Source organism: Myotis lucifugus, unplaced genomic scaffold (genome assembly GCF_000147115.1).
Source record: "Myotis lucifugus unplaced genomic scaffold, Myoluc2.0 scaffold_242, whole genome shotgun sequence".
NCBI lineage: Eukaryota > Metazoa > Chordata > Mammalia > Chiroptera > Vespertilionidae > Myotis > Myotis lucifugus.
In genome coordinates this window covers 785,097-810,873 of record NW_005871290.1, presented here as the reverse complement: position 1 = coordinate 810,873, position 25,777 = coordinate 785,097, and the positions used below count along the sequence as shown (strand labels likewise).

Genomic DNA, 25,777 nt, shown 5'->3' with positions numbered 1-25,777 from the left:
GATACCCTATGTCATACCATGACACAACTTTAACATTGCAATTATATAATGTCAACAAACTTCTCATAAACTTTGTTTATCCATTAAGATTTAAAATTAAAGGGATAATTAGAAAACACCTCTTATTTTTAGTCTGTAGCTGCTGCCTCTGCTTCTTATTCATCTTTAAGTCCTTTAACTCTGATGAATTATGTTCAAATTTCATATGAAACAAAAAAGGAGATTTAAAGCACTTAGAAAACACAGGCCAAATAGGTTTTGGAAATATTTAGAACTATATTTCCATTCTAAGTAAAGGAAATGTAATGTCTCCAGGTACTTGCTTACTAAAATCAATATTATGTAGAAAGTTTATGCTTGTGAGAAGTTCTGAATTTCACACAGAAGCCAGTCAAATAAAAAAAAATTACAAGTATAAAAATGTGACAGTTATAACTTACAAAATTATTAGTTTTAACAGTTTTGGCCTTCAAAAGAAAGTGGATGATTTGTTTATAAATTGAATACAGGTACTTGAAGGTTTTGTTCTTGCATTTCCTAGTTAAAAAGACTTTTTATAAATATATTTCCTCTTTAGCCTTTCTTATATGGGTCTTAATTTTCTTGAACAAGTACAGAAGATAAATAACGCGTGTCATATGTTTGTGACTAATAAGTGATTTACTTATCCATGATATATTTAACTAGAGGCCCGGTGTACAAAAATTTGTGCACTCGGGGGGAGGGGGGGTCTCAGCCAGGCCTATGCTCTCTTGCAGTCTGGGACCCCTCGGAGGATGTCCACAAGCTGGCAGTCAGACATTCCTCTGGCAGCCCAGCAGCCTTCGGGGAATGTCCACTTGCCAGCGCTCTGGCAGCCCAGCAGCCTTCAGGGAATGTCTGTGTCCATGGGCTATGTATATATGTTCTTTGGCTACTCTCTTCATCTTCTTTTCCCAGTCCCCCTTTCCCTCCCCTCTGACCTCTGTCAGACTGTTCCATGTATCCATTCCTCTAGTTCTGTTTTGTTTGTAAGTTTACTTTGTTCATTATATTCCTCATATAAGTGAGATTACATGGTGGTCTTTTTCTGATTGGCTCATTTTGCTTAGCATAATGATTTCCAGGTCCATCCATGCTGTCATAAAGGGTAAGAGTTCCTTGTGTGTGTTTTTGTGGGTTTTTTTGTTTTCTTTTGTTTTTTTGCAGTCCAGTAGTATTCCATTGTGTCAATGTACCACTGTTTTGTTTTGTTTTGTTTTTATCCACTCATCTACTCAGAGGCACTAGGGCTGTTTCTAGATCTTCACTATTGTAAATAATGCTGCTATGAACATATGGGTGTGCATACATTCTTTCTGATTACTTTTTTAGGATCCTTAGTATATTTTCCCAGATGTGGGACCTCTGGGTCAAAAGACAGTTCCATTTTTTAAAATTTTTTGAGGAAACTCCATACTGTTTTCCACAGTGGCTGTATCAGTCTGCATTCTCACCAAGACTGCACCAGGGTTCCCTTTTCTCTGCATCCTCACCGGCACTTGTTTCTTGATTTATTGCTGCTAGCCATTCTGGCAGGTGTGAGATGTTCTTTCATTGTAGTTCTAATTTGCATCTCTCTGATGATAAGTGGCATAGCATTTTTTCATATGTCTATTGCCCATCTGTACATCTTTGTTAGAGAACTGTTTATGCAAGTTCTTTGCTCATTTTTTATTGCATTGTTTGTTTTCCTGGTGTTGACTTATAAAAGTTTTTATGTATTTTGGAAATTAACCCCTTTTTTAAAGTATCACTGACAAATATACTTTGGGTTCCCCTTTCATTTTGTTGATGATTTCTTTTGCAGTGCAGAAGCTTTTTAGTTTCATGTAGTCCTTTGTGTTTATTTTTTTCTTTGTTTCCTTTGCCCTAGGAGATATATCAGCAAAAAATACTGCTATGAGAGATGTCTGAGATTTTATTGCCTATGTTTTCTTCTAGGGTTTTTATGGTTTCACAACTTACATTTAAGACTATCATCTATGTTGAGTTCATTCTTGTGTGTGGTGTAATTTGGTGGTTTAATTTCACTTTTTTTTCATGTACCTGTCCAATTTTCTCAACACTATTTATTGAAGAGACTATCTTTACTACTACATTGTATGTTCTTGCCTCCTTTGTCAAATATTAATTGACCATAGAGGTGTGGGTTGATTTCTGGACTCTTTGTTCTATTCCGTTTATCTATTTGCCTGTTCTTATGCCAGTACCGCTGTTTTGATTATAATGGCCATGTAGGATAGTTTGATATCCGGTATTGTGATACCTCCAACTTTTTTCATCTTTCTCAAGATTGCTGAGGCTATTACGGTTTGTTGTTGTTGTTGTTGTTCCATATACATTTTTGGAATATTTGTCTTATATCTATGAAATATGTTATTATTTTTACATATATTTTTAAATATATTTTTATTGATTTCAGAGAGGAAGGGAGAGGGAGAGAAAGATAGAAACATCAGTGATGAGAGAGAATCATTGATTGGTTACCTCCTGCACACCCGCTACTGGGATCGAGTCTGCGACCTGGGCATGTACCCTCGCCAGGAATCAAACCATGACCTGGTTCATAGGTTGATGCTCAACCAACCATGCCAGCCAGGCTGTTACTGGTATTTTGTTGAATCTATAGATTGCTTGGGGTAGTATGGGCATTTTAATGATATTAATTCTTCCAATCCATGAACATATGTGCTTTCACTTGCTTGTATCATCATCTACTTTCTTTAATGTCCTATAGTTTTCCTACTACAGATCTTTTACCACCTTTTTAACTTTATTCCTAGGTACCTTATTTTTTGTTGCTGTTGCAAAGTAAATGCGATTGTTTTCTTAGTTTCTCCTTCTGATATTTAATTATTGGTATAAAAATACCACCAATTTCTGGGTATTAATTTTGTATCCTGAATTCACTTATTAGATCTAGTAGTTGTTTAGTGGAGTCTTTAGTGTTTTCTATATACAATATCATGTCATCTGTGAATGGTGACAACTTTACTTCCTCCTTTCCAATTTGGATGCCTTTTTTTTCTTCCTCTTGTCTGATCACAGTGCTTAGGACTTCCAGTACTATGTTGAATAAGAGTGTGAAAGCAGACATCTGTCTTGTTCCTGATCCTAAGGGAATTGCTCTTAGTTTTTGCTCATTGAGCATGATGTTTGCTGAGAAATGATTCCTCTATTCCCACATTTCTGAGAGTGTTTATCAAAAATGGGTGCTGAATTTTATCAAATGCTTTTTCTGTACCTATTGATATGAAAATGTAATTTTAATCTTTCAATTTGTGTATGTGTTGTATCACATTTTTTTGTTATTGATTATTGTGCCAACCTTGCATCCCTGAAATAAAGCCCACTTGGTCATGGTGTATGATTTTTTAAATATATTGCTGGATCTAATTTGCTAATATTTTGTTGAGGAATTTAGCATCTATGTTCATCAGGGATATTGGCTTATAATTTTCTTTCTTTGTTGTGTCTTTATCTGGTTTTGGAACTAGGATAATTCTTGCCTTCTAAAAAGAGCTTGGAAGTCTTCCTTCTTGCATTTTTTGGAGTGTACACATAACATTTAAATAAATAAATAATCAAAAACATTGGTTGAATTTGGTCAGCTTATGGCTAGGACTAAAAAATAAACAATAAATAAATGTTAGTACAAAAATCACTATTATTCAAGAACAAAAGCATGTGACTAACTTGAATTTTTAAACATGGTGAATTAATATAATTATTAGAACATAAAAAAAATTGAGCTATGGAATCTAATTAGTTAAGCTGTTTGCCAGAATTTGAATTTCCTTAATCTTACACGGTAGTCTTTTGAGATTAAAGAAATTATTTAAAAATGAACTTTTTTAAGAATTATAAATGTGTTTCATTTTAGCATTAAATAAAACTAAGTTTGCTTATTAATACACTTATCCAGTAAGTTAGAGGCTTAAAAGAATGTTATAATACAAGGAGTTTAAAAAGATTTCCTGATTAAATCAGAAATAAAACAGAACTAAATTATTTGAAGAAACCTTTAAGAATTTTTACCATATCCTCAGCCCGATAAGAATTGGATATTAAATATATTTCATAAACTTAAATAAAAAATATAACACTTAATAGCAAACCTCAGAAAGACTTTTTTTGTTTGTTTTCCTTTTGGTGAAGCAGAAGCTTATTGAACCCCAATGTCTCAGGGTATTTAAAGAGTAACTAGGACATTTTCAAGGTAATCCCATATATTTCCATTGTGCTTTTACTGTTTAAGAGTATTTTCCACACCTGATTAACTTGTGTTTTCCTTAAATAAACATTAGTATTTTATCTTAAAATTGTTTTTACTTGAAAGGTATTGAGGCAAAGGAAAGGAATCAACAAAATGTAAAAAAGAAAAAAAGAAAGAAAAGAAAAAAAAATAAAGAAAATAAATGTAGTATTCCAAAAAATTGGAATTAATTTTTCGTGACTAATTTGAAAAACAATATAATACAATACAAAACCATATGATATACAATATGTGGTGTGAGTTGTTGAAATTACCTGTTTAAATTATGCCTTAGAAAGGACTATGTAAACATGCCTTGCTTTCTTCTTTAGCTCAATGAAAACTGGGATCCAGATGCTATCTCATGGGACTGATAAAAACTATGGGCACAATTTTCTGTAGATATTATGAAAATTCAGAGCACTGTCCTCTCCTCTGCTTTCTTCTTATATTCATACTAGAGGCCTGGTGCACTAAATTCGTGCACTAGGGGGGCGAGGAGTGGGGAGTCCCTCAGCATGGCCTGCACCCTCTCACAGTCTGGGAGCCCTCGGGGGATGTCCAACTGACAGCTTAGGCCCACTCTCCCTGGGAAGCGGGCCTAAGCCAGCAGTCAAACATCCTTAGCACTGCCGTGGAGGCAGGAGAGGCTCCAGCCACCACCGCTGCATTCACCAGCCATAAGCCCAGCTTCTGACTGAGCAATGCTCCCCCTGTGGGAGCGCACTGACCACCAGGGTGCAGCTCCTGCATTTAGCATCTGCTCCCTGGTGGTCAGTGCATATCATAGCAACCGGTCATTCCACTGTCCGGTTGATCTGCATATTAGCCTTTTTTATATAGGATATATATGCATTCAACAATGATGCACATTTATTTTGTGCCAGGCTCTATGCTAAGAACTTGTGACCATGGTGAACATTATGCATACGAACCCTGTCTCCAAGAGCTGCCAAGTTAATCTGTGAAAACAAATAGTAAGGCAAATATTTATGAGTAAAATGAGTGTTATCAGAAGGGAATTAATTGCAAGTGCAATCAGTACAATGGTTGGGAGCCATCCCAGTCTAGTGTAGAAAAATAGGGGAGTGCAAGGGAAGTATTTGATGCTGTCTTTTTTTTTTTCTAGCTGAAATCTAAAGAATTACTAGGCATTAGTTTAGCACATTATTGAAATGTCAGAGTGGTTATGGTGGTAAATTCCAGACTAGAGATACATCAAATGTGAAGTTTTACAGTTGAAGAAATATGACATCTTCAAAAATGGAGAGAAATTGTCATGCTGGAATACAGCCAGTGGGGAAATGAAAGCATGTGCATGGGGGAAAGATACAAGCGGACTTTGGGGGAAGGCTTAACCAGGTTGATTCTGATTTGAACTCCAGGGGTCTTCGAAAGCAGGTGTCATTCCTAGTGGAAAAAGCAGTCTTTAAAATCAGAAAAATGCCTGTTCAAATCTATGAGTGTCACTTAAAATTCTAGTACACTTTATCTTTTCTCAGCATTGTGTTCTATTTCTGTAAAATTTATTATAATTAAATGAGGTAGAGTATGTAAAGAGACTAAACTATTACATGTCATTCAAACATGTTTGATAGCAAAGAAACTGCAAGAGAACTCAGTAGCAACCTGTGGCTGAATTTCCTAATCATAATATGGAATAAGGTGAAGCCATCTAGGAACTTTGGAGGAATGAGATTACAGGGGGTTCTATGAAATATAGTGAGGTGACACAGGAGAGAAAATGAGACAATAAGATATTCATATAAATGGTACTTATATAAATAATCACCATGTTGCATAAGGAAAAATTTTTATACCAACATAAACAACATTGGAGAAAATCGTCTACCTCTAAAGCATGCTCATGAATAAATAATGGTGCCATATACTTGCAGTCTTATTAATTATAATTCTACTAGAGGCCCGGTGCACAAAAATTTGTGCACTCGGGAAGGTGGGGAGGGGGGTCCCCCAGCCCGGCCTGTGCCCTCCCGCAGTCTGGGACCCCTCAGGAGATAATGACCTGCTGGCTTAGGCCTGCTCCCGGATGGCAGAGGGCAGGCCCAATCCCTAAGTGCAGCCCCTGGTCAGGCTCAGAGCAGGGCCAATTGGGGGGTTGGGGCACCGCCCCGTCACACTCAAGGCAGGGTCAATGGGGAGGTTGTGGCGCCACCCCCTGTCACGCACAGAGCAGGGCCGATCAGGGGGTTGGGGCGCTGCCCCCTGTCACTCACAGAGCAGGGCCCATCAGGGGGGTTGGGGCACTGCCCCCTGTCACTCACAGAGCAGGGCCCACCACGGGGGTTGGGGCTCCGTACCCTGTCACACACAGAGCAGGGTCGATCAGGGGGTTGGGGAGCTCCCCCCTGTCACGCACAGAGTAGGGCCGATAGGGGAGCTGGGGCACCGCCCCCTGTCACACACAGAGCAGGGCGGATCAGGGGGTTGGGGATCTGTACCCTGTCACACTCAGGGCAGGGCCAATGGGGAGGTTATGGCTCTACCCTGTCACACACAGAGCAAGGCCCATGGAGGGGGGTTGGGGCGCCACCCTCTATCACCCACAGAGCAGGGCCGATCAGGGGGTTGGTGTGCTGCACCCTGTCAAACACAGATCCGCAGGGCAATCAGGGGATTGGGGAGCTCCCCCCTATCAGGCACAGAGCAGGGCTGATCAGGGGATTGGGGTGCCTTCCCCTGTCAAGCACAGAGCAGGGCAGATAGGGAGGTTGTGGCCTGCCCCCTGTCACACACAGAGCCTCAGGGCCAATCAGGGGGTTTGGGCGCTGCCCCCTGTCACGCTGATCCCAGTGCCGGGAGCCTCGCTGCTCCGCTGATCCAGGTGCCGGGAGGCATATTACCCTTTTACTATATAGGATAGAGGCCTGGTGCATGGGTGGGGGCCGGCTGGTTTGCCCTGAAGGGTGTCCTGGATCAGGGTGGGGGTCCCCACTGAGGTGCCTGACCAGTCTGGGTGAGGGGCTGAGGGCTGTTTTCCGGAAGCGAGTGACTGAAGCTTCCAACCGCTCCTTGTTTTCTTTTCTTTTTTTTTTTTATTCTGGGCCAGCTTTAGCTCTGAGGCCTCGCTGCTGAAAACATAGATACAATGTTGCTAAAGCCTGGCTAAATGAAAGCTGGTTTCTGGGGGTTGTTTAGCTTCTTATTTGCAACATAGTACACAGTTGCTTAGAGTTGCAGTTGAGAGGCTGGCAAGTATGGCGGGGAATGTTGGAGTCCGCAGTCACTGGAGAAAGCAAGCCTCATGTTCGCTTCCAGGTGCCTGGCTGCCGGCCGCCATCTTGGCTGACAGTTAATTTGCATATCCTCACTGATTAGCCAATGAAAAGGGTAGCGGTCGTATGCTAATTACCATGTTTCTCTTTTATTAGTGTAGATTGTATTAAAATCATTTTTAGGTGCTCACATGTTGAGTAGAAAATGTACCTTTCTGATAATTTTGCTTTTTCTCCCAAAATAGTAAAACAAATAGATTTTTAAAAGATCTGTGCTTTAATAATTGAAATACATCAATTATGAAATTGGATTATAATTGTAGTCTTTCTACCATCCATTTCTAAACATTTCTAGGGTTCCCAGATTATCAGCTCACTCTTTTGTTGAATACCTACTAATTTCCAATTTCCAGTCAGTGTTCTTGGTTCTGGTGAACTAAACATGAAAAGTTCCTGGCCTATTGTAGCTTAAATTATCTTCAGGAGACTATAAACAAGCATACAAGCTATTATAGTTAATGTGATGATGAATTATAGTGAAATATAATATAAAGAAAGGGTAATGGAGGATCATGATGAAGGGACAGTGTTGCTATTTATAAAGATTGGCTGCAAAAGGCCACTCTGATAAGTGAAATATTATATATAAATTTCTATGTGGAAATTCGATCTGTTTCTTTCTAAAATAAAGACTTCTCCACATTATTATGACCAATAAACATCTTTAAAGTGCCATTTTCTCTGAATATTTATATTGTATTGATATTTAAGAATAAAAGTTGGCAAACTATCCCACAGGCCAAATCTAGCCCACCATCTGTTTTGTATGGCTTTGGTTTTTATATTAAAATAGTTGAAAACATCAAATAAAGAATAATATTTCATGATGCATTTAGTGAACATTTGCAGTTCATAAAATTCAAATTTCAGTGGCCATAAAGTTTTATTGAGACCTTCTCATTTGTTTAGCCATTGTTTATGGTTGCTTCCCCCTATAATGACTACACAGTTGCAACGAAGGGTCCCATAAGAAGGTCCTTTCTGGCCCTTTACAGGAACAGTTTTCCAGCCACTGTTATAGAAAACATAGACCTCTCTACCATAGTTCTAGGAACTCCTGCTGCCAAATGTCACATTCCCTTGACCCAACTCCAATTTACTGTCAGCAAGAGTAGGCAGTTTCTGTGCATGTTTATAATGTCCCATCATAAGCAAACTCCTGCGCTACCTGCTTATCTGCCTACGAGCATTCCTTGAGGTATTGAGAGCAAGCTCAGACTGATTGTGAGTGGAGAAAAGACACAAGCAGACTTCAATGGAAGGCTTAACAGGGTTGATTCCAATTTCTTTTGTGTAGAAAGCCCAGTTCTTTAAGTTGAGGATGGGGTTATTTAAAGCTCCTGAGGCAATCCCCAACCTGCTGGTATAGAAGTCTGAGATTCCATTGTAATTTTAATTCCAGCATTATCACTTTTTCTTTTTATACTCCACTTATATCTTTGTTGGCCAATTCTCACTTTAATTATCCATTTTATGTTGTAAATGACTTCTATCACTAGAAGACAAAAAGGCAACACAATAGCCTGTGCATGAGCCTAATAACAGAAGTGCAATAATGAATCACCTTTCTGACGTTGAGAGAAGTGACATGATTGGCCACTGATTATGATGTGCATCTGTGGGCTGAAGAGCTAACAGCAAAGTTTGTACTTTATGCAAATTACTCACAGTTAAAAACAGGGGTGGGCAAAAGTAGGTTTATAGTTGTAATACAAATAAATAATACAAGAATTAATAGACGATAACAAGAATAAACTTTGTGTTTCACATATTCACAACTATACACCTACTTTGCCAACCCGTGTATTATAGTAACTGACATTTATAGGGGGATTGGTGTTATTTAACCAAATCATGGTAACTGAAATTTATGGATATCGGAAACATGCAAGCCAGGGCTGTCTGTATTTGAGGAGATAGTGTAGAATTATGCTGTTTCATACAGAGAAATAGGACTAGAATGTTAGGGTATAATGCTGATAGCAACGACAAAGTCCTTCTTGTAGGTACACGCCTATGAAAAAACAGCCCTCCTCTGTTTGGCTAAAGGAGAATCAAATTCTACGAGGCATCACTTTCTTCTTGACATGAAGCAGCCACTGTGCGCTTCCTACATACAGTGTGGCAGCAGGCAAACACGGTCTCTGGCTGGGACTAAGGCATTTACGAAACCATTTAGTTTACAAAAAGGAAAAGATTAAGCAAAGAGTTAAAAGCTGAAAATGTTTTAAATTGATATTCTTTTAATGCAAAAGAGAGAAAAGCACTTAAGAAAATCGCACTATTGCATTGTGCTGCTTATCATCTTATGGGAGATCGATGTGAACACCAAATGGAGGCCAGTCAAAGATATACCAAGTAGGCGGATGGCATGTCAAGGTCACAGTGGCAGTGACTCTTCTCTTAGATAGTAATTGATTGAGTGGACAAGGGAAGAATTAAACTGTCTTTTATTTCTGTGTATTTGCATTGTCTCCTCGTTGACAGCCTAGTCGCAGCCACAGGTCAGTTATCGATTTTCACTAAGCCTGGTGTCTGAGGAGACAGCCCTACCTCTTTCACATGAATGCAAAACAAATTTTATTAATAAAGCTAATAATAAGGAGAATATTTATAATTAAAAACATAAAGACCAGGAAAGCTTCTATTCTTAACTATAAAATAAAAATTATTTTCTTGAGATTTTTTTATTGAATCTTTTATTATAGAGCCTATATCATGGTAATATAATTGATGTGTACTTCAGATTTTCACATATCTAAAATTTAAAAATTATCTCACCTTGGGATAACTCCTGATATATTTCTCTTCTTATTCAAAGGACTTTGCCAGGTCATTTTATCCTGAATGTACCTCCTTCCTCTGCATTATTATCAGTATTGTTGAAAGGCAAAAATGGAAAGTGAAATAAAGAGGTAGAATTAACCATCTTGACCTGATTTTTACTTCCTTGGCTTGAACTGGACAAGCTGTTCTATCAAGAACTTTTAAAGAAAAGCTTTTCATACTGCAATTCTACAACTGGGTAGTTTTTAAAGCATTTAACTCAATAGTAATCATCACGTGGCTTAAGAAAATGATTCACTTAGCATTCCCCCGTCAGAAAAAAACCCTGAGCATTTGCAATTAGGTGGGAGAAATAACTTAAAAATACTGTGCAAATTTTTTTGAAGAAAAGCAATACAATAAAAGAAAGCGTATTCTTTCATCTTTGCCCTTTTGAATGTCTGCCTCAGTAACTCCGTTCAGGCACTTTGGTTCCACTTCAGTACTTTATTTTTGAACTTGAAGCATATCATTAGAGATACCAGTTTAAGGTCATCAGTTTGCACAGAGCCATAGAAACAACTAAAAACCATGAATGACATCATATCAGCCTGAGCCCGGTTTGTTTTTCAGACACAAAGAATTGTTTTATGTACTAGATGTCTCCTTACTGGACCGCTAAGTGATATTCTAGGGAAGCACCATACTTCCCCAAAGATCTCAGGGAAAAACTAAATGAAGTTGAAGTATCTATTTATTTAAACAATGTTCAGAATCAGGAAAAAATATATGCTCATTTGTTAAGTTAAATTTCAGTTGTTCATATTGTTCCCAGTCAGCAGACAAGAAACTTTCAGATCCCGGAAGTCATGACTTCATTGAAAAGTGAAAAAAAGTCTCTCTTAGGTGAAAAGTGAATGATCTATCGGCAAAGTTTTCTTTCGAAAACTAGAAAGAGACAAAGCTCGGTGACTATCTAGGCTGTTACTATTTCTTGTGTCCCTTTTGAGGGTAGATCAAAGTTAAAATTGTAGGTCAAATTTCTCAAAATTGAGTTTATCAATAACTTTAGTTTACTTTTTAGTTGTCATAGAATTGGGCCAAGTCACTATACATTCTGTAGGTCTTTCAATGAATGTGAATTGAATAATAAATTCATGTGTTGTAATAAAATGACCACTATATTTATAAATCCTTGACTACCTAGTACATTATTTTTATCAATCTCCCTGTGAATATACAGTAATGGAATTACTTGAGATCCACAGGGGAATAAGCCTGTGTGTGTGTTTGTGCATGTGTTTTATGCACTCCCAATCTTAATCCTCACTGTGTGGCTCTTCTCTGGCAATGAATGAGACTCCTCAGGGCTAGCTTAAATTACTGCTATGTTAGAGACTCACAGAAAATAAGAAGTAAAAGATTTAAAGATAAGTAGAAGTCATTATACTTTTACCTAATGTGTTACTAATTTAAGCGTTCACCTTGAAATGACTAAATATCAGTAGATCCCAGGAGCCTTCAATTAATATATCTTGGTAAAGGTGGGTGCTGGTTTATGAAAAAGGCAAGCATGTATTTTGCAGGAGTTTACAGTTTAAGTGGAGAACTCTTGTTCTTTTACTACACTTATGAAAAGATATTTTAATGATTGTATTTCTGCCATACAGTCAGTAATACTAAGAACTAGAACCCAAATATCATTATAGGCATTTAATCTTTCATTCACCAGTGCCCATATTTTTAATGAAAGCTAGAAACATTCTAATATAATTATGTGGAAAGTGTTTGTTGGAACCTAAGCTATTTTAATAACCTACAGTATGTCCCCCTTATCCAAAGTTTTGCTTTCACAGTTTCAGTTACCTATGGTCAACCATGCTCTGAAAATATTAAATGAAAAATTCCATAACTAAACATTTCATAAGTTCTAAATTGCATGCTGTACTGAGTAGCCTGGTGGAATCGTGTACCTCCATCCTGCCCAGGACATGAATCAACCCTTAGTCCTACATCTCCGCACTCTGCTACCCACCCATTAATCACTTAACAGCCTTCTAAATTATCAAATGGGTTATCAGAGAGAGAGAGAGAGAAAGGGACACATTTGCACAGCTTTCATCACAATATATTGTTATAATTGTCCAATTTAACCATTAGTTATTTTTGTTAATCTCTTACTGTACCTAATTTATAAGTAAACTTTATCATAGGTATTTATGTATAGGACAAATATCTATATATATAAAAGCCTAAGCGACTGAATGACCTAATGACCAGTTGACTGGTCGCTATGATGCACACTGACCACCAGGGGGCAGACGGTCAATGCAGGAGCTGCCCCCTGGTGGTCAGTGCACTCCCACAGCGGGAGCACCACTCAGCTGACCAACGAACACCAGATGCCAGGTTCACAGGTTGGTCAACTGAGCGGCACTCTTGCTGTTGAAGCTCACTGACCACCAGGGGGAAGCTCCTGCATTGAGCATCTGCCCCTGGTGGTCAATGCACATCAGAGTGACTGGTTGACCAGATGATCCGTCGTTCCGTTGTTCAGTCGCTTAGACTTTGTATATTAGTATATAGATATGAGCACTTTGTTGGAAGTAATGATGATCACAACACTACCATCTTTAGCTTACCTTTCCAAAAAAGTCCATTTCTTAGGACATTATTAGCAATACCAAAAGCTGTCTTTAAATATAACAAATTAGTATTTTAATTATAGCACTAAGACATATGTATGGCAAAATATATAAAATAGGAAGTTAAAAATAAAAAAAAGTCAAGTACCCCATTTCCTAAATTTACTATGTATTTTTAAAACACACAACACACACACACACACACACACACACACACACACACACACACTTCACACCTCCCAGAAAGTTGCATCAATTTAATGTCATCCAGTGATTTGTTTTGTTTTGTTGTTACTTTTTTAAATCCTCACCTGAGGATATATTTACTGATTCTTTTAGAAAGACAAAGGGAGAGAGAAAGAAAGACATGAAAAACATCAAATGATTGCTTCTCTTACCTGCCCCAACCAGAGACTAAACCCACAACCTGGGTATGTGCCCTAACTCTGACCTAGAATCCAAACAATCACCTTTGTGTGCAAGGGAAGACACTCCAACAAGTGAGCCACACTGGCCAGAGCAGCCAGCTGGTTTTGATGTCAACATCAAAATGTTACATTTTCTAACCCTTTTGGAAATTTTTTAGAATTATTTAATTGTTAGGAAAGCATAAATACATTTCTGAAGTTTGCATGTCATGAACATAGCTTTCATATTAATTGCCTGCTCATGTCATTAGCCTATTTCTATCTAATGTTTCCAATTTACCTCTTTTTAAAAATAATTATTTAATTTATTGGGGTGACATTGATTAATAAAAGTATGTAAGTTTCAAGTCTACAATTCTATTTTTTTTAAATATATTTTATTGATTTTTTACAGAGAGGAAGGGAGAGAGACAGAGAGTCAGAAACATCGATGAGCGAAACACCGATCAGCTGCCTCCTGCACATCTCCTACTGGGGATGTGCCCGCAACCCAGGTACATGCCCTTGACCGGAATCGAACCTGGGACCTTTCAGTCCCCAGACTGATGCTCTATCCACTGAGCCAAACCAGTTTCGGCAAGTCTACAATTCTATTATAGATTATCTGTATATTTATTTCTTGTTTTATTAAAAAAACTTTTTATGTATCAGGGAAATCAATCTTTTGTTATATTTATAAAAATATTTTGTTGTTAATGCTCTTAGCCTTTTGATTGTTTGGTTTTTTGTTTGCTTGTGTATTTTGTATGTGACATATTTAGATAAATATAATTTCTGGGTCTTGTGGCTCTCCCTCATGGGCCTTTGATTTTATTCCCACCTCAAAGTAAAAATTAAACACCTCCTTTTTATCTTCAAAGACATTTAAGGTTTAGTAGTGCATGACCCAGAGCAGGTTGTTTTTAAAGTATCGCTGTCTCTGTTTATTTATGTGGAGCCCTGAAAAGAGAACCAGACACTTGGTGAGTTCTGTGGCCATGTGTGTTGTGCTTTAGTTATTGGTTCGGCTAAAGTCATTCTGGTGTAAAGAATAGGCAGAGTCCAAGTTTACTTATTCATTTCTTTCCAAAGGATACCTAGCTATCTAAACATTGCTTCTTTTGAGTAATAAAATGTTTTACATTAATTGGAACAGCCGTATTTATTACGGCAGTCAGCCCAGCCTGCACCCTCTCACAATCCAGGACCCCTTGGGTTAGGATGTCCTACTGCTGGTTTAGGCCCAATCCTGCAAGATCGGGCCTAAACCAGCAGTCAGACATCCCTCTCACAATCCAGGACCACTGGCTCCTAACCGATCGCCTGTCTCATCACCCCTAACCACTCTGCCTGCCTGCCTGATCACCCCTAACTGCTCACCTGTCTACCTGATTGCCCCTAACCGCCTCTGACTTGGCCCCCGCCGCTGCAGCTTCATCCAGAAGGATGTCTGGAAGGTCGTTTGGCTGTCCAGTCTAATAAGCATATTACACTTCTATTATTACAGATGTATTAGAGTTTTTTCTGGAATTCTTCTCAGATTCATTAACATAGTAATTATTCTTCATCATAAAGCAATTTTTAAAATCTCTATATGCATACAATATTTTTTTAAATATTTAGTAGGCCATTTCTTTTCCTCAAGACTCCTTTATATTTAGAGATTGTCTGGCTTTTAAAAATGTATTTCCTAATATTTTACAATTGAATTTCTAGAGAAATGCAAATATAATTTTATAAATGCCTGTACAAAATATCATTATTAATTGTAATTATGTAAGAAAATAATTTTCACATATAAAATAACAAGTCATATTATTAAAATTTAGTATGATTCTTCCCATTCATTCAAATTGACTTATTTTAATAGCTTTAATTTTTTTCTTTATCTAGAACTAGTCACTATCCTGCTGCTTTGACTTTTAAATAATTTACTTCTAGTGGACTATTTGAAATAAGTTATGTTCTTTATATGATCTAGGTGATTTTCATTTTATAAAACCTTACATTGATTGATTTTTGTATTTTGCTTATCTAATTTGCCAACTTCCCTAAATATTTGATTTTTCTAAGATTTTAAAGGTAATAATTTTTAGTTATTAAGGTGAACTGTTACAAATAAATACAAATAATTAAAATTATGGCTTTGAATGAGAAGTAGGCATTCATATATATATATATATATACATATATATATATATATGTATATATATATATATAGTTAAATTAGTTTAAACCAAACATAATGCTGGATTTTGAGATTTATACATCCACTTCAAAATCCAGCATTAAGCTTAATGATATACTTACATTTATATCTCTACACATAGCTATGTATCAGACTATTATTATTTTATAAATGGATTCTATTTACAGCAGGGAGAAATGTAGATGTTGATTGCTTATTAAGCACACAAAAGTTTTGTTATGATTATGAGATTTTTACAATGCCAGCTGACAGGGGAAGGAAGCCCTGCTCTTGCACAAATTTTGTGCATCAGGCCTCTATACATAAAAAGCTTTTAGGAAAGATTATAACATGATTGATAAAGATAGATCATCATGTGTCTCTAAATTCAATTGAAGTATTCTCCAAATGCATGTTTTTAAAAGATTAAAGAAAAGCATCACACCACCATGGTTGGTTTTGCTCAGTGGTCAGAGCATCAGCCTGCATTCAGTAATTCTCAGTCAAGGGAATTGCAGGTTTGCTCTCCACCCTTACCCCCCACCCCTCAATCTGGGCAAGTGCAAGAAACACCAATCGATGTGTCTATCTCAGTTGATGTTTCTCTCTCTCTCTCTTCTTCCTCCCTCCTTTTCACTCTGAAAATCAATGGAAAAAATATCCTCAGGTGAGGATTAAAAAAACAAAAAAAGCATAACTGACATTTGTTTGCATATTTTAAAATTGACTTTTAAAAGTTTTGTTTTTAATGCATAAGACAAATTTAAAGAGAAACATGGTAAATAGTTTATTAAATTAACTCTCAGAATTACATATAATATGCATAGCTTAGGCATTAAAAAGGTTAATTTTTTTCAGGCTAGGATTATGATATGCTTTTTAAATGGCAAACAGTGATAGAGGGACTTCATAAAATCTGCTAGAACTGTATTATGCCCAAAATTATTCTATTTAACTGGTATTTTAGCATGACACCAATATGTAATTCAAAAAAGCTGAACATCTGTGTCTATTTGATCATAAGTATCCACCAGGTAGAGAAAATGTAGTAGTAATTAAATTACTACTCCCTTTGCTTTTCTGACATGTTTTCTTTAAGAAAAATGAACATGAAAAGAGCATTTTCACATCCTAAATTTACTCTACTAATAATTTGTACAACTGGATCGAGTTGTATATTGTAGTAGTAAATGGTGACTATGTGATTTTGTTTTATCAGGAGCTACAACCATAGAGAAATATAACCTCAGAACAAATTTGTGGATCCAGGCAGGGATGATGAATGGCCGGAGACTGCAGTTTGGTGTGGCTGTTATTGATGACAAACTCTTTGTAATTGGAGGTCGAGATGGCTTAAAGACATTGAACACTGTTGAATGTTACAATCCCAAAACAAAGACTTGGACTGTCTTACCACCGATGTCAACACATCGACATGGTCTAGGTAAGATTTCTTACTTTATTGATATTACTTTTAAAAACATTTTTATTAATAGTGAAAATATATATAAAAGTATAGTATTATTGTCATCAGTTATTATTAATTTTAGGTATACCAGGGCTTATTTGGAGCATTATTTTAAAGTTCTTCACATTTTCCTGTGTTGACCAATGTGCGTTTAATTGTTGAGAGAGGTGTTAACAATACCAAAATGAGTAAACCTCAAACTATCCACAAAGTTTTCACAATCTGACATTCATTTAATATGGGAAATTTGATAAAACAAATGCAGTGCAATCATGGAGAGGCCAGAGCAATATAGCTCAGAAAAAGAAACAGTTAATGTGGATTAAGATGACTCATTCCACATTACTGGATAAACAGGTCTAGTTATATATTTGCATTATTTCCATCTTGGAAAATCCATGGGGAGAAGGAAATATAGTTTTAGAGAAAAAGTGACTCCTCAGCTGTTACCAAGGGTCAATATGATAGGATTCACTTGATCTTTACTGTGGAGTAACCTGAAGATGGGAGAACTACACTTATATCAGAAGATCTGGTTGTGAGTCTTGTCTTGAACCTACTATTTAATATTGACATGTTTTTGGGCCAGAACTTAAATTATGAGTCTTAGTTTCCTAATTCACTACCAATTCAAGGTCATTAAGTAGATAAAAAATCTAACAATGATAATTGTTAAGTCCCATACAAATATTTGAAAAAGGGGAATTTAATAAAGACTAACAGTTATTGAATTTGCACTTTGTATCATGGGAATTGTATGAAATGCAAATTACTTTTTTTATGACAGAGAGTTAACTAAGTGTCTTTCATATACTTTGAATATACACATTAGAAAGATATCAGGGTTTAATTGCAAATCCACTGATTTAGACATTAATAGACAAGCAAAATTAGAGAGCATTTCAAAAACAAATATTAATGACTAAAGACCGGTGCATGAAATCATGCTTTTGGGGGTGTGGGGGGGGTTCCCTCAGCCCTGCCTGCGCCCTCTCACAATCCGGGACCCTTCGCGGGATATCAGGCCTAAACCAGCAGTCAGATATCCCTCTTGCAATCCAGGACACTGCATGCACCAGTGACCATACTTTACATACAGGTGAAAGGCATCTTGCTGGTGTAACAACAGGTACATTTTTTTGCCCTGATTATAAAAAGTAGTACATAACATTATCCTTCTGAGGCGGTAGTACCATTTTCCCCCTCTTAATGGGTGGAAAAACTGAAGCAGGAGAAGTTAAGTAATTGGCTTTGTCACACAGTTGTAAGTGTCAGAATCAGGGCTGACCACAAAATGTGCAAGCCCGAGTCCATGCATGTCATCTCTGCATCATCCTGTTTTATCAGTGTTAGAGTAGCCTTGCCAGGTTTTAATTTTTAAATCTAAGAGACTGTTCCCAATATATAGGGTAGGGTCCCTAGGCCTGGCCGGTGATCAGGGCCGGTCTGTGGGGCAACTGGCGGGGTGATTGGGGGGCCCCCCACTGGCACCCCCCTTGGCTGGTGGCCTGACACCATCCACTCGCTGGCCCGGACCAGGGCAACTCCTGAGTTGAGTGTCTGCCCCCTGGTGGTCAGTGCATGTCATAGTTAACAGTCATTCAGCAGGTCGTTCTGCCATGTGGTCGATTTGCAATATTAGGGTTTTATTATATAGGATAGTTTAACTTTGAGTTCTCCAAAACTGCATTCCTCATTCTTGTCTACTATCAATCTAAGTGAAATAAAAAGTAAATTATTAAAATAGATTAACTAAATCATTATTTCCATCTTCTACCTTTTTGATCATCTTCTTTTACCTCCTTTTCTTCAGTTTGCTCATTAGTAAAATTATAAAATAATAATAAATGTCAGAAAGTTTAAGTTCTAAAATTCTGTGTTTTATATAAAAGCCACATAAATTCTGTAAATCATATAGAATCAAATTAGAATATGAATAACATGAATACCAAATGATTTTCCACAGGTAATATTTATGGATATAGAAGGTTTCTTATATGGCCTCTCCTCCCAAGTAAATTAGAGCATTTTGGCTTTCATATCCATATAAAAGCTCTATGTGTTGTTTTTATTAGTTAACTAACAGCCTATGTTCCTGTTTTGGGGGAATATAGAGAATATGCAGTGTGGATTGGAATATTTAGAATTTAATGTATCTTTTCCCCTTTTGTTTTATAAAATTGAATTCATTTCTATTAAGGTATACTCAGGTTCAACTATGTATATATTGATTATGTAGGATATTTACATGTCAAGAGAACATACATGAAAATGTTTCACCAAGAATGCACCTTAAGTGGTATAATTCCATGTGCTTCAAGTTTACTAAATCCTATTTGCCTCAAATTCTATTATACCAGCACCAGTGCTGAGCAGGATGGTAATCTCACATAGTGTCTTTGGTTTGTCTTATTTGTTAAAGAGTTCATTGTAAAGGTCCATGTGGAAATAAGGCTACATAAAAAGTTACATGTGCCAAGTATCACAACATCAAAATGTAATGTAGCTTTTCCACAAGTTTTAGTGACTCAATAGCAATTCTCATAGTTGACTGTTTTCATGATGAAGCCTCTCCTCCTGTTTGTCTATTTTGTTGTTTTCCTTCACTTCTAATTGTCAGGTGGGTCACCTCTCCTATATAGAGCATGCTGTTGGGTTCTTATGTGTTTTACTTCCTAGGAGTTTTTGGTTTTGTTCGGTTTTTTGATTTTTTTTAATCCTCTACTACAGAACTCCCCAAGAGCTGATCTGATTGAGTTAGTAGGTAATATCATAGCACAAGGCATCAAATTCTCATTTCAGAGCATCTCATAAAGTGCTAGCAATGTCCAGTAGATAGAAAACTGCCTTTGACATGGATGCCAATCGAGGTCCAATCAGTTGAAGCTAGATTGATAGTGCTACCCTGAACGGCAAGCTGGATCTGTGTTCTTGTCCTACATAATTTGAAGAATAAAATTCATGGACAAAGGATTTTAAGCAAAAATGTGAAAATTTATTGCAAGTGTATACAAACTACCACATGGGAGGGATTCCCAGATGGATAACCAGTGAAGTCTCTCTGTGCTGGCAGCTGCTTTGTCTATATGTGCTACTTTCTAATTGGACCCTTCCTCATTTTATGTCCCCTGTGTTTTTTCCAATTTCCTCCTTTTCCCTGCATGGTATCAAAGTTTCAAAGCTCACCTGGTGCTTCCCCCATCTTCTCCCCCTTATTCTATATAATAAAAGGCTAATATGCAAAATGTCCGCTCAGGAGTTCAACCGACCAGGAGTTTGACCACTTGCTATGACATGTGCTGACCACCAGGGAGTGGTTCAGAACAAAGGAAGGCCCTGGCCGGCAGCCGGCAGCCAGGGAAGGAAGGCCTTGACCAGCCCTGATAGCTGGCCAGGACTAGGGACCCTACCCATGCATGAATTTTGTGCACTGGGCCTCTAGTCTTGTTACATTCTTCTGTCCACTGTGTATGTAAGATAAACCATCTGGCTGCTTGGAGCTATCTCTGACCCATCACATATGCATTCCTTTCCCATGGACCCTTCCCTAACTGCTTTTCCTTATCTCTAAATCCTTTTGGTAATAACACAAGACACGTGTATGTTCTCTGATGAACCAGAGTGCTTCCTTTAGGATCAATCACATTCTTTATGATCAGTTGCATCTCGGGAAGTTCAGCATTAAGTATCATACTCAAATGCAATTAACATCCTCAGTCTATGATTCTTGTTCCTTCAATATAATATATCAGTCTTTGATTTATCTTCTCTCTTCTTCTAGGGACTTCTATTTACATAGGTGTTTATATTTCTTATTTAATGCATCATATCTTATAAACTTAATTTTTTTATTTATTTGATAAATCATTGTAATATCCAGCCCTTCAAATTGATCTTAATCTGTGTGTACCATGATACTAATTGTATGTATTGATCTCAATTTTTTTTCTTTTCTTTTTTTTAAATTTATCTTTATTGTTGAAAGTATTACCAGTGTCCCCTTCTCTTCCCCATTGACCCCTTTTAGCCTGCCCTCTCCCCACCTCAGGCCTTCACCACACTATTGTCTGTGTCATGGGTTATGCATATATGCATATAAGTTCTTGGATTAATCTCTTCCCACCCAGCCACCCACCCTTGCCTTCACTCTGAGATTTAATTTTTTCTTCGACAATCTGTTCCATGCTTCTATGTCTCTGAATCTATTTTGTTCATCAGTTTATGATATGGGAATTTTGGACTGGAATGCTCAGTGTTCCCTAGGCAAGATGGCTTTTCCTGGGCTCTTTGTCCATCAGAGTCAAAAAATGAAACCATAGATGGAAGATGGTATAGTAAAGGTGGAAATCATTGAAGAACAAATACAAACTCCCACGTGGGGAGGAGGAGAGAATCCCACAGCACAGACTTCCATGTGGGGAGGGGAAAAGAGTCCCACCAAATTCCTTTTTCTATGGTTTATAAAGGTTGCAGTTCTTTGTGCCTTGATATCCCCTCTGATTGGTCAATATTCCCCTTTGATTTGGTCACTATAGTAACTCCTGAGCTCAAAGGTCAAAACCTCACATGGGAAGTGTGAGGCCCTCCTCCCTCATTGTTCTCCTATTCCCTCTGGACTTTCTTTCTCCTTCTCTTTATTCTGTAAATGTGTATCTTTTGCTACTCCCAGTTCCCTCATCTTATGGAAATGTAACTGTTGCCTCTCCCAACTCCCTTGTCTTTTGGAAATGTACCCTTTGCAGGTCTGTAGTCCAGTGCTTTTTCCATGGACCCCTTAATTACTAAAATTTCCTAAACCTGCCTATTTCACTCAGAAAAAATTCCTTTCATTTAGATTTCACATGAGTGAGATCATGTTCCTACTTGGTAATAAATTATAATTACTTTCTTCTTTTTAATGGTATCAATAACTTCCTTTATTTCTGTGAGACATTTATTATATCTTTTTCAAATTCTTGTCTGCCTACTTAATTACTTCTTTTTTTAATTTATTATTGGTGATTGTCTTCCTCCTTCTCTTCCCCCAACTCCTTGACAAGCTCTCTCTCCTTTTCTCTTTCTCCTGTTAGCCTTTTCATCTCCTCCTCTGTATCTTCTCTTCCTTTTTTCCTCCTCTTCCTCATCTCCCTCCATTTCTTTTTCTTCATTTTCTTTATCCTCTTATAATTCTATTTAACAGTCATTATAACTACTAAAATATGTAATTTTTAACTGTGCACTCATGTGAACATATCAGATACTTTGACTAGTTGGATGAAAGGCTGAGGCATTTGCCATTCTTGTGTGCTCCCCAAACATTCAATAGTGGATAGCGGAATTATATGTGGGCATAAAGCTCTTTCCCTGCAAGTTAACTTTGCCCAACCTATCTGCTGTTATTCCTAAAATATAGGGCCAGGGACACATGGTGATTTACTTACATTTGCACATCAATTTCCCTGGGCATTTTTCCACAGGGCTGGGAGCTGAGATGCGGAGGGAATGTTCTGGATCAACAAGTCTGATTTTGCTGTTAGCAGTTCCACATCCAAGCTGGGCTCTGATGGTAACCTGATGTTATCCAACTAAAACAGGAATTTTAGGGGTATAATAGGACAGGTTTAGGATATTTTAGAAATTTTGGAAATTAAGGGGACCATGGACGAAGCACAGGGCTGCAGAGCAGCAGAAGGTATATTTCCATAGAATAGGGAAGCTGAAAAGCTGCAACAGGTGCATTTCCATAGAATGAGGGAGCTGGGAACAGCAAAAGGTCTATATTTACAAAATAAAGAGAAGGAAGCCCTTCATCCAGAAGGAGAAGAAGAAAGCCCAAAGGGAATAGGAAAACAATAAGGAAGGAGGAGGGAGAACCTCACATGTCCGATGTGAGGTTTGACCTTTGAGCCCAGGAGTTACCATAGTAACCAGTCCAAGGGAATAGTGACCAATCAGAGGGGATATCAAGGCACCAGGATCTGCCCCCTTTATAAGCTGTAGGGAAAAGGAACTCAGTGGTACCCTTTCCGCCTCCCTACTTGGGACTCTTTCCCTCTCCCCATGTGGGAGTCTGTACTTGTTCTTTAATAAATCTCCACCTTTGCTATACCACCTTCTGTCCGTGGATTCATTCTTCGATTCCAACAGACAAAGAATCCTGGTTCCAGTCCAAAAATCTTGTTTCACAACCAATTATGGCAAGCTCCCAACAGGCACTGCTGTTTCACTGCCTGGGAGTGTAGAAGACATAGTAGCTCTTCTGAAGAGAATATGTGGTAATAAAAAGAGCACAAAACAAGTTTTCCTCCAGGATATTCCCTAAAGGCAGTTCCTTGAATTTCTGTCTCACTGAGGAAGCTGCAACTGATTTCTGATTTGCTAATTGTTTTTTATTTTTTTACAATTTTGATGTTAATTTTTCAAACACATCATAACTCTCCCTTTGGTATAATCATCAAGATTAGTTTCAAGTATAAACCAACAGTTGCCTGAGCTAATTTTCTATTTGTTCAGAAACTAGAAGGTACTGTGTTATTTCCCACAGTGAATCAGTGCCTACTTTGTGGTATACAGTGTAATTACAAAACTGACTATGTAATTTAATATAATACATTCAAGTGACAAGGGGCTAGAGTCTAAAGTAAAATTTAAAAATATTAAATACAAATGCAAAATATTTTCTTTAACCCAGATAGCTTAGCTTCCCTCTCCTTAATTTGTATGGAAAAAAAAAATCCTTGTATGACTTTACAAGAAAGTCACATGAATTATTTGGTTGCTAAAGATGATTATGTGGTCAAAAATATTTCATAGTTATCAATAAATGAAGAAGGCACATTCTGCTGCATAAAATAGTATATAAAAATTATATTCATTTTAAGTCTATGACACAAGGGAGCAATGCATCTACCTAGAGGATTAAACTAATTAAGAGCACAGTTTGCTCAATATGCTAAGAGTTTTCATTTTAGCATTTATGTCTTTGAGGCACATTTTGATACATCATGACTTTTTTTCACCACATTTTATATTGTATAAAATTGAATAAAATATTAGTTCAATAAACTTTTTGCAATTAAGTTAGTTTAGGAAAAATTGATAAAGATTACTTTAGTGCTATTTAGTAAGATTCTCTAAATTCCAGGCACCATGTTGTATGTTAAATACATGGTGAGGGCTCTTTTTGTTTTTGTGTTTTTTAGTTTCAATTAATAACATTCACATACCATAAAACTAAGTTTTAACATTTAGAGTAGATACTTGGAGAATATTCACAGATATGCTCAGCCATCCCCATTATCAAATTCCAAAACATTTTTGTCTTCCTAAAAAAAAACCTGTACAAGAATAGCAGTCACTCTTTATTGCCCCATCTCCCTAGCCTTTCACAACAATTACTCTACTTCCTGTCTCTATGGAATTGCCAGTTTGGGACATTTCATATAAACAGAATCACATAATTGGTAGCCTTTTATGTATGGTTTCCCTCATACAACATAAAGTTTTCAATAGTTATCCATTTTATAGCCTGTATAAATGCTTCATTTCTTTTATGGCTGAAGAATATTCCATGGTTAGAATTTACCACATTTTATTTATGCATCCTATATAATAAAAGGCTAATGCAAATTGTCCCCTCAACCAGGAGTTCAAACAGGAGTTCAACCAGGATTTCGACCAGAGGGCGGGGCTGGCCGGCCAACCTCCTGTGGCCCCTCCCAGCAGCAGGCCTGACCATGATCAGCCCCAATTGGGGCAGGTGAGCTAAAACTCACCCATGCACCAGGCCTCTAGTAATCAATAAAAGGACATTTAGGTTGTTTTCACTTTTTAGCTATTATGAATAAAACTGCTATGTGTTATGCCCAGAGTTCGGGGTCCCCAATAATCCACCACCAGGGAGCCTTTTCCGATGCAAAAGCAAGGAGTCTTTATTCAAACCCGGGTTTGGCTCCCAGCCTCTTTCCGGCGCAGCGGTGAGACGTGAGAGAGCGAGCCCCGGGAGAACAAAGGTTATATAGGGCTGGTCATTTGGGTGGGCTTAGGGCAGTGACGTGGGTTACAGAGATTGGTCATTTAGGTCAGGGTTTTTCGCAGGGTCTTACAGTACAAAGGTCAGGAAGTGACCAGCACATTCTGAGGCTTGAGCCGTACCCCACTATAGCCTTATTAGGACCTTAGCTGCACTCCTGGAGCTTCATTGGTCCACTCTGGTGGTGGTTGGGGGAGTTAGGACCGTACTGGGGCAGGCGAGCTAGAACTCACCCATGCACCAGGCCTCTAGTAATCAATAAAAGGACATTTAGGTTGTTTTCACTTTTTAGCTATTATGAATAAAACTGCTATGCACATTCATGTATGCATTTTTGTGTAGATATATGTTTCCAATTCTGTTGGATATATACATAAGAGGGTTATTATTGATTCATATGGTAACTCTATCTTCAACTAATGGAGAAACAACCAAGCTGTTTTCATAATGACTACCCCATTTTCTGTCTCCTCAGCAATGTATGAGGATGCCAGTTTTTCCACATCTTTTCCAACTTTTGTTATTATCTATTCTTGTTTTATTATAACAATTGTAATGTATAGAAAGTAGAATCTCATTGTACTTCATAGGCATATCTCTAATAAATAATTTTCAAAAACATTTTATGTGTTTATTGGCCATGTATATATCTTCTTTGGATAAATCTCTATTCAAAGATTTTGCCCATATTTTGTTTGGGATATATATTTTTTATTATTG

At 37.4% G+C, this 25,777-nt stretch overlaps 1 protein-coding gene across 1 annotated transcript in view; it reads left to right on the top strand.

Annotated features, from left to right (window-relative positions):
• Positions 1-25,777, top strand: part of KLHL1 (kelch like family member 1) — a 357,641-nt gene that overhangs the window by 270,056 nt on the left and 61,808 nt on the right. The window contains exon 7 of the mRNA XM_006098589.3: positions 16,798-17,022. Coding sequence (XP_006098651.1) covers positions 16,798-17,022 — 225 coding nt within the window. The remainder of the gene's footprint in view (positions 1-16,797; positions 17,023-25,777) is intronic.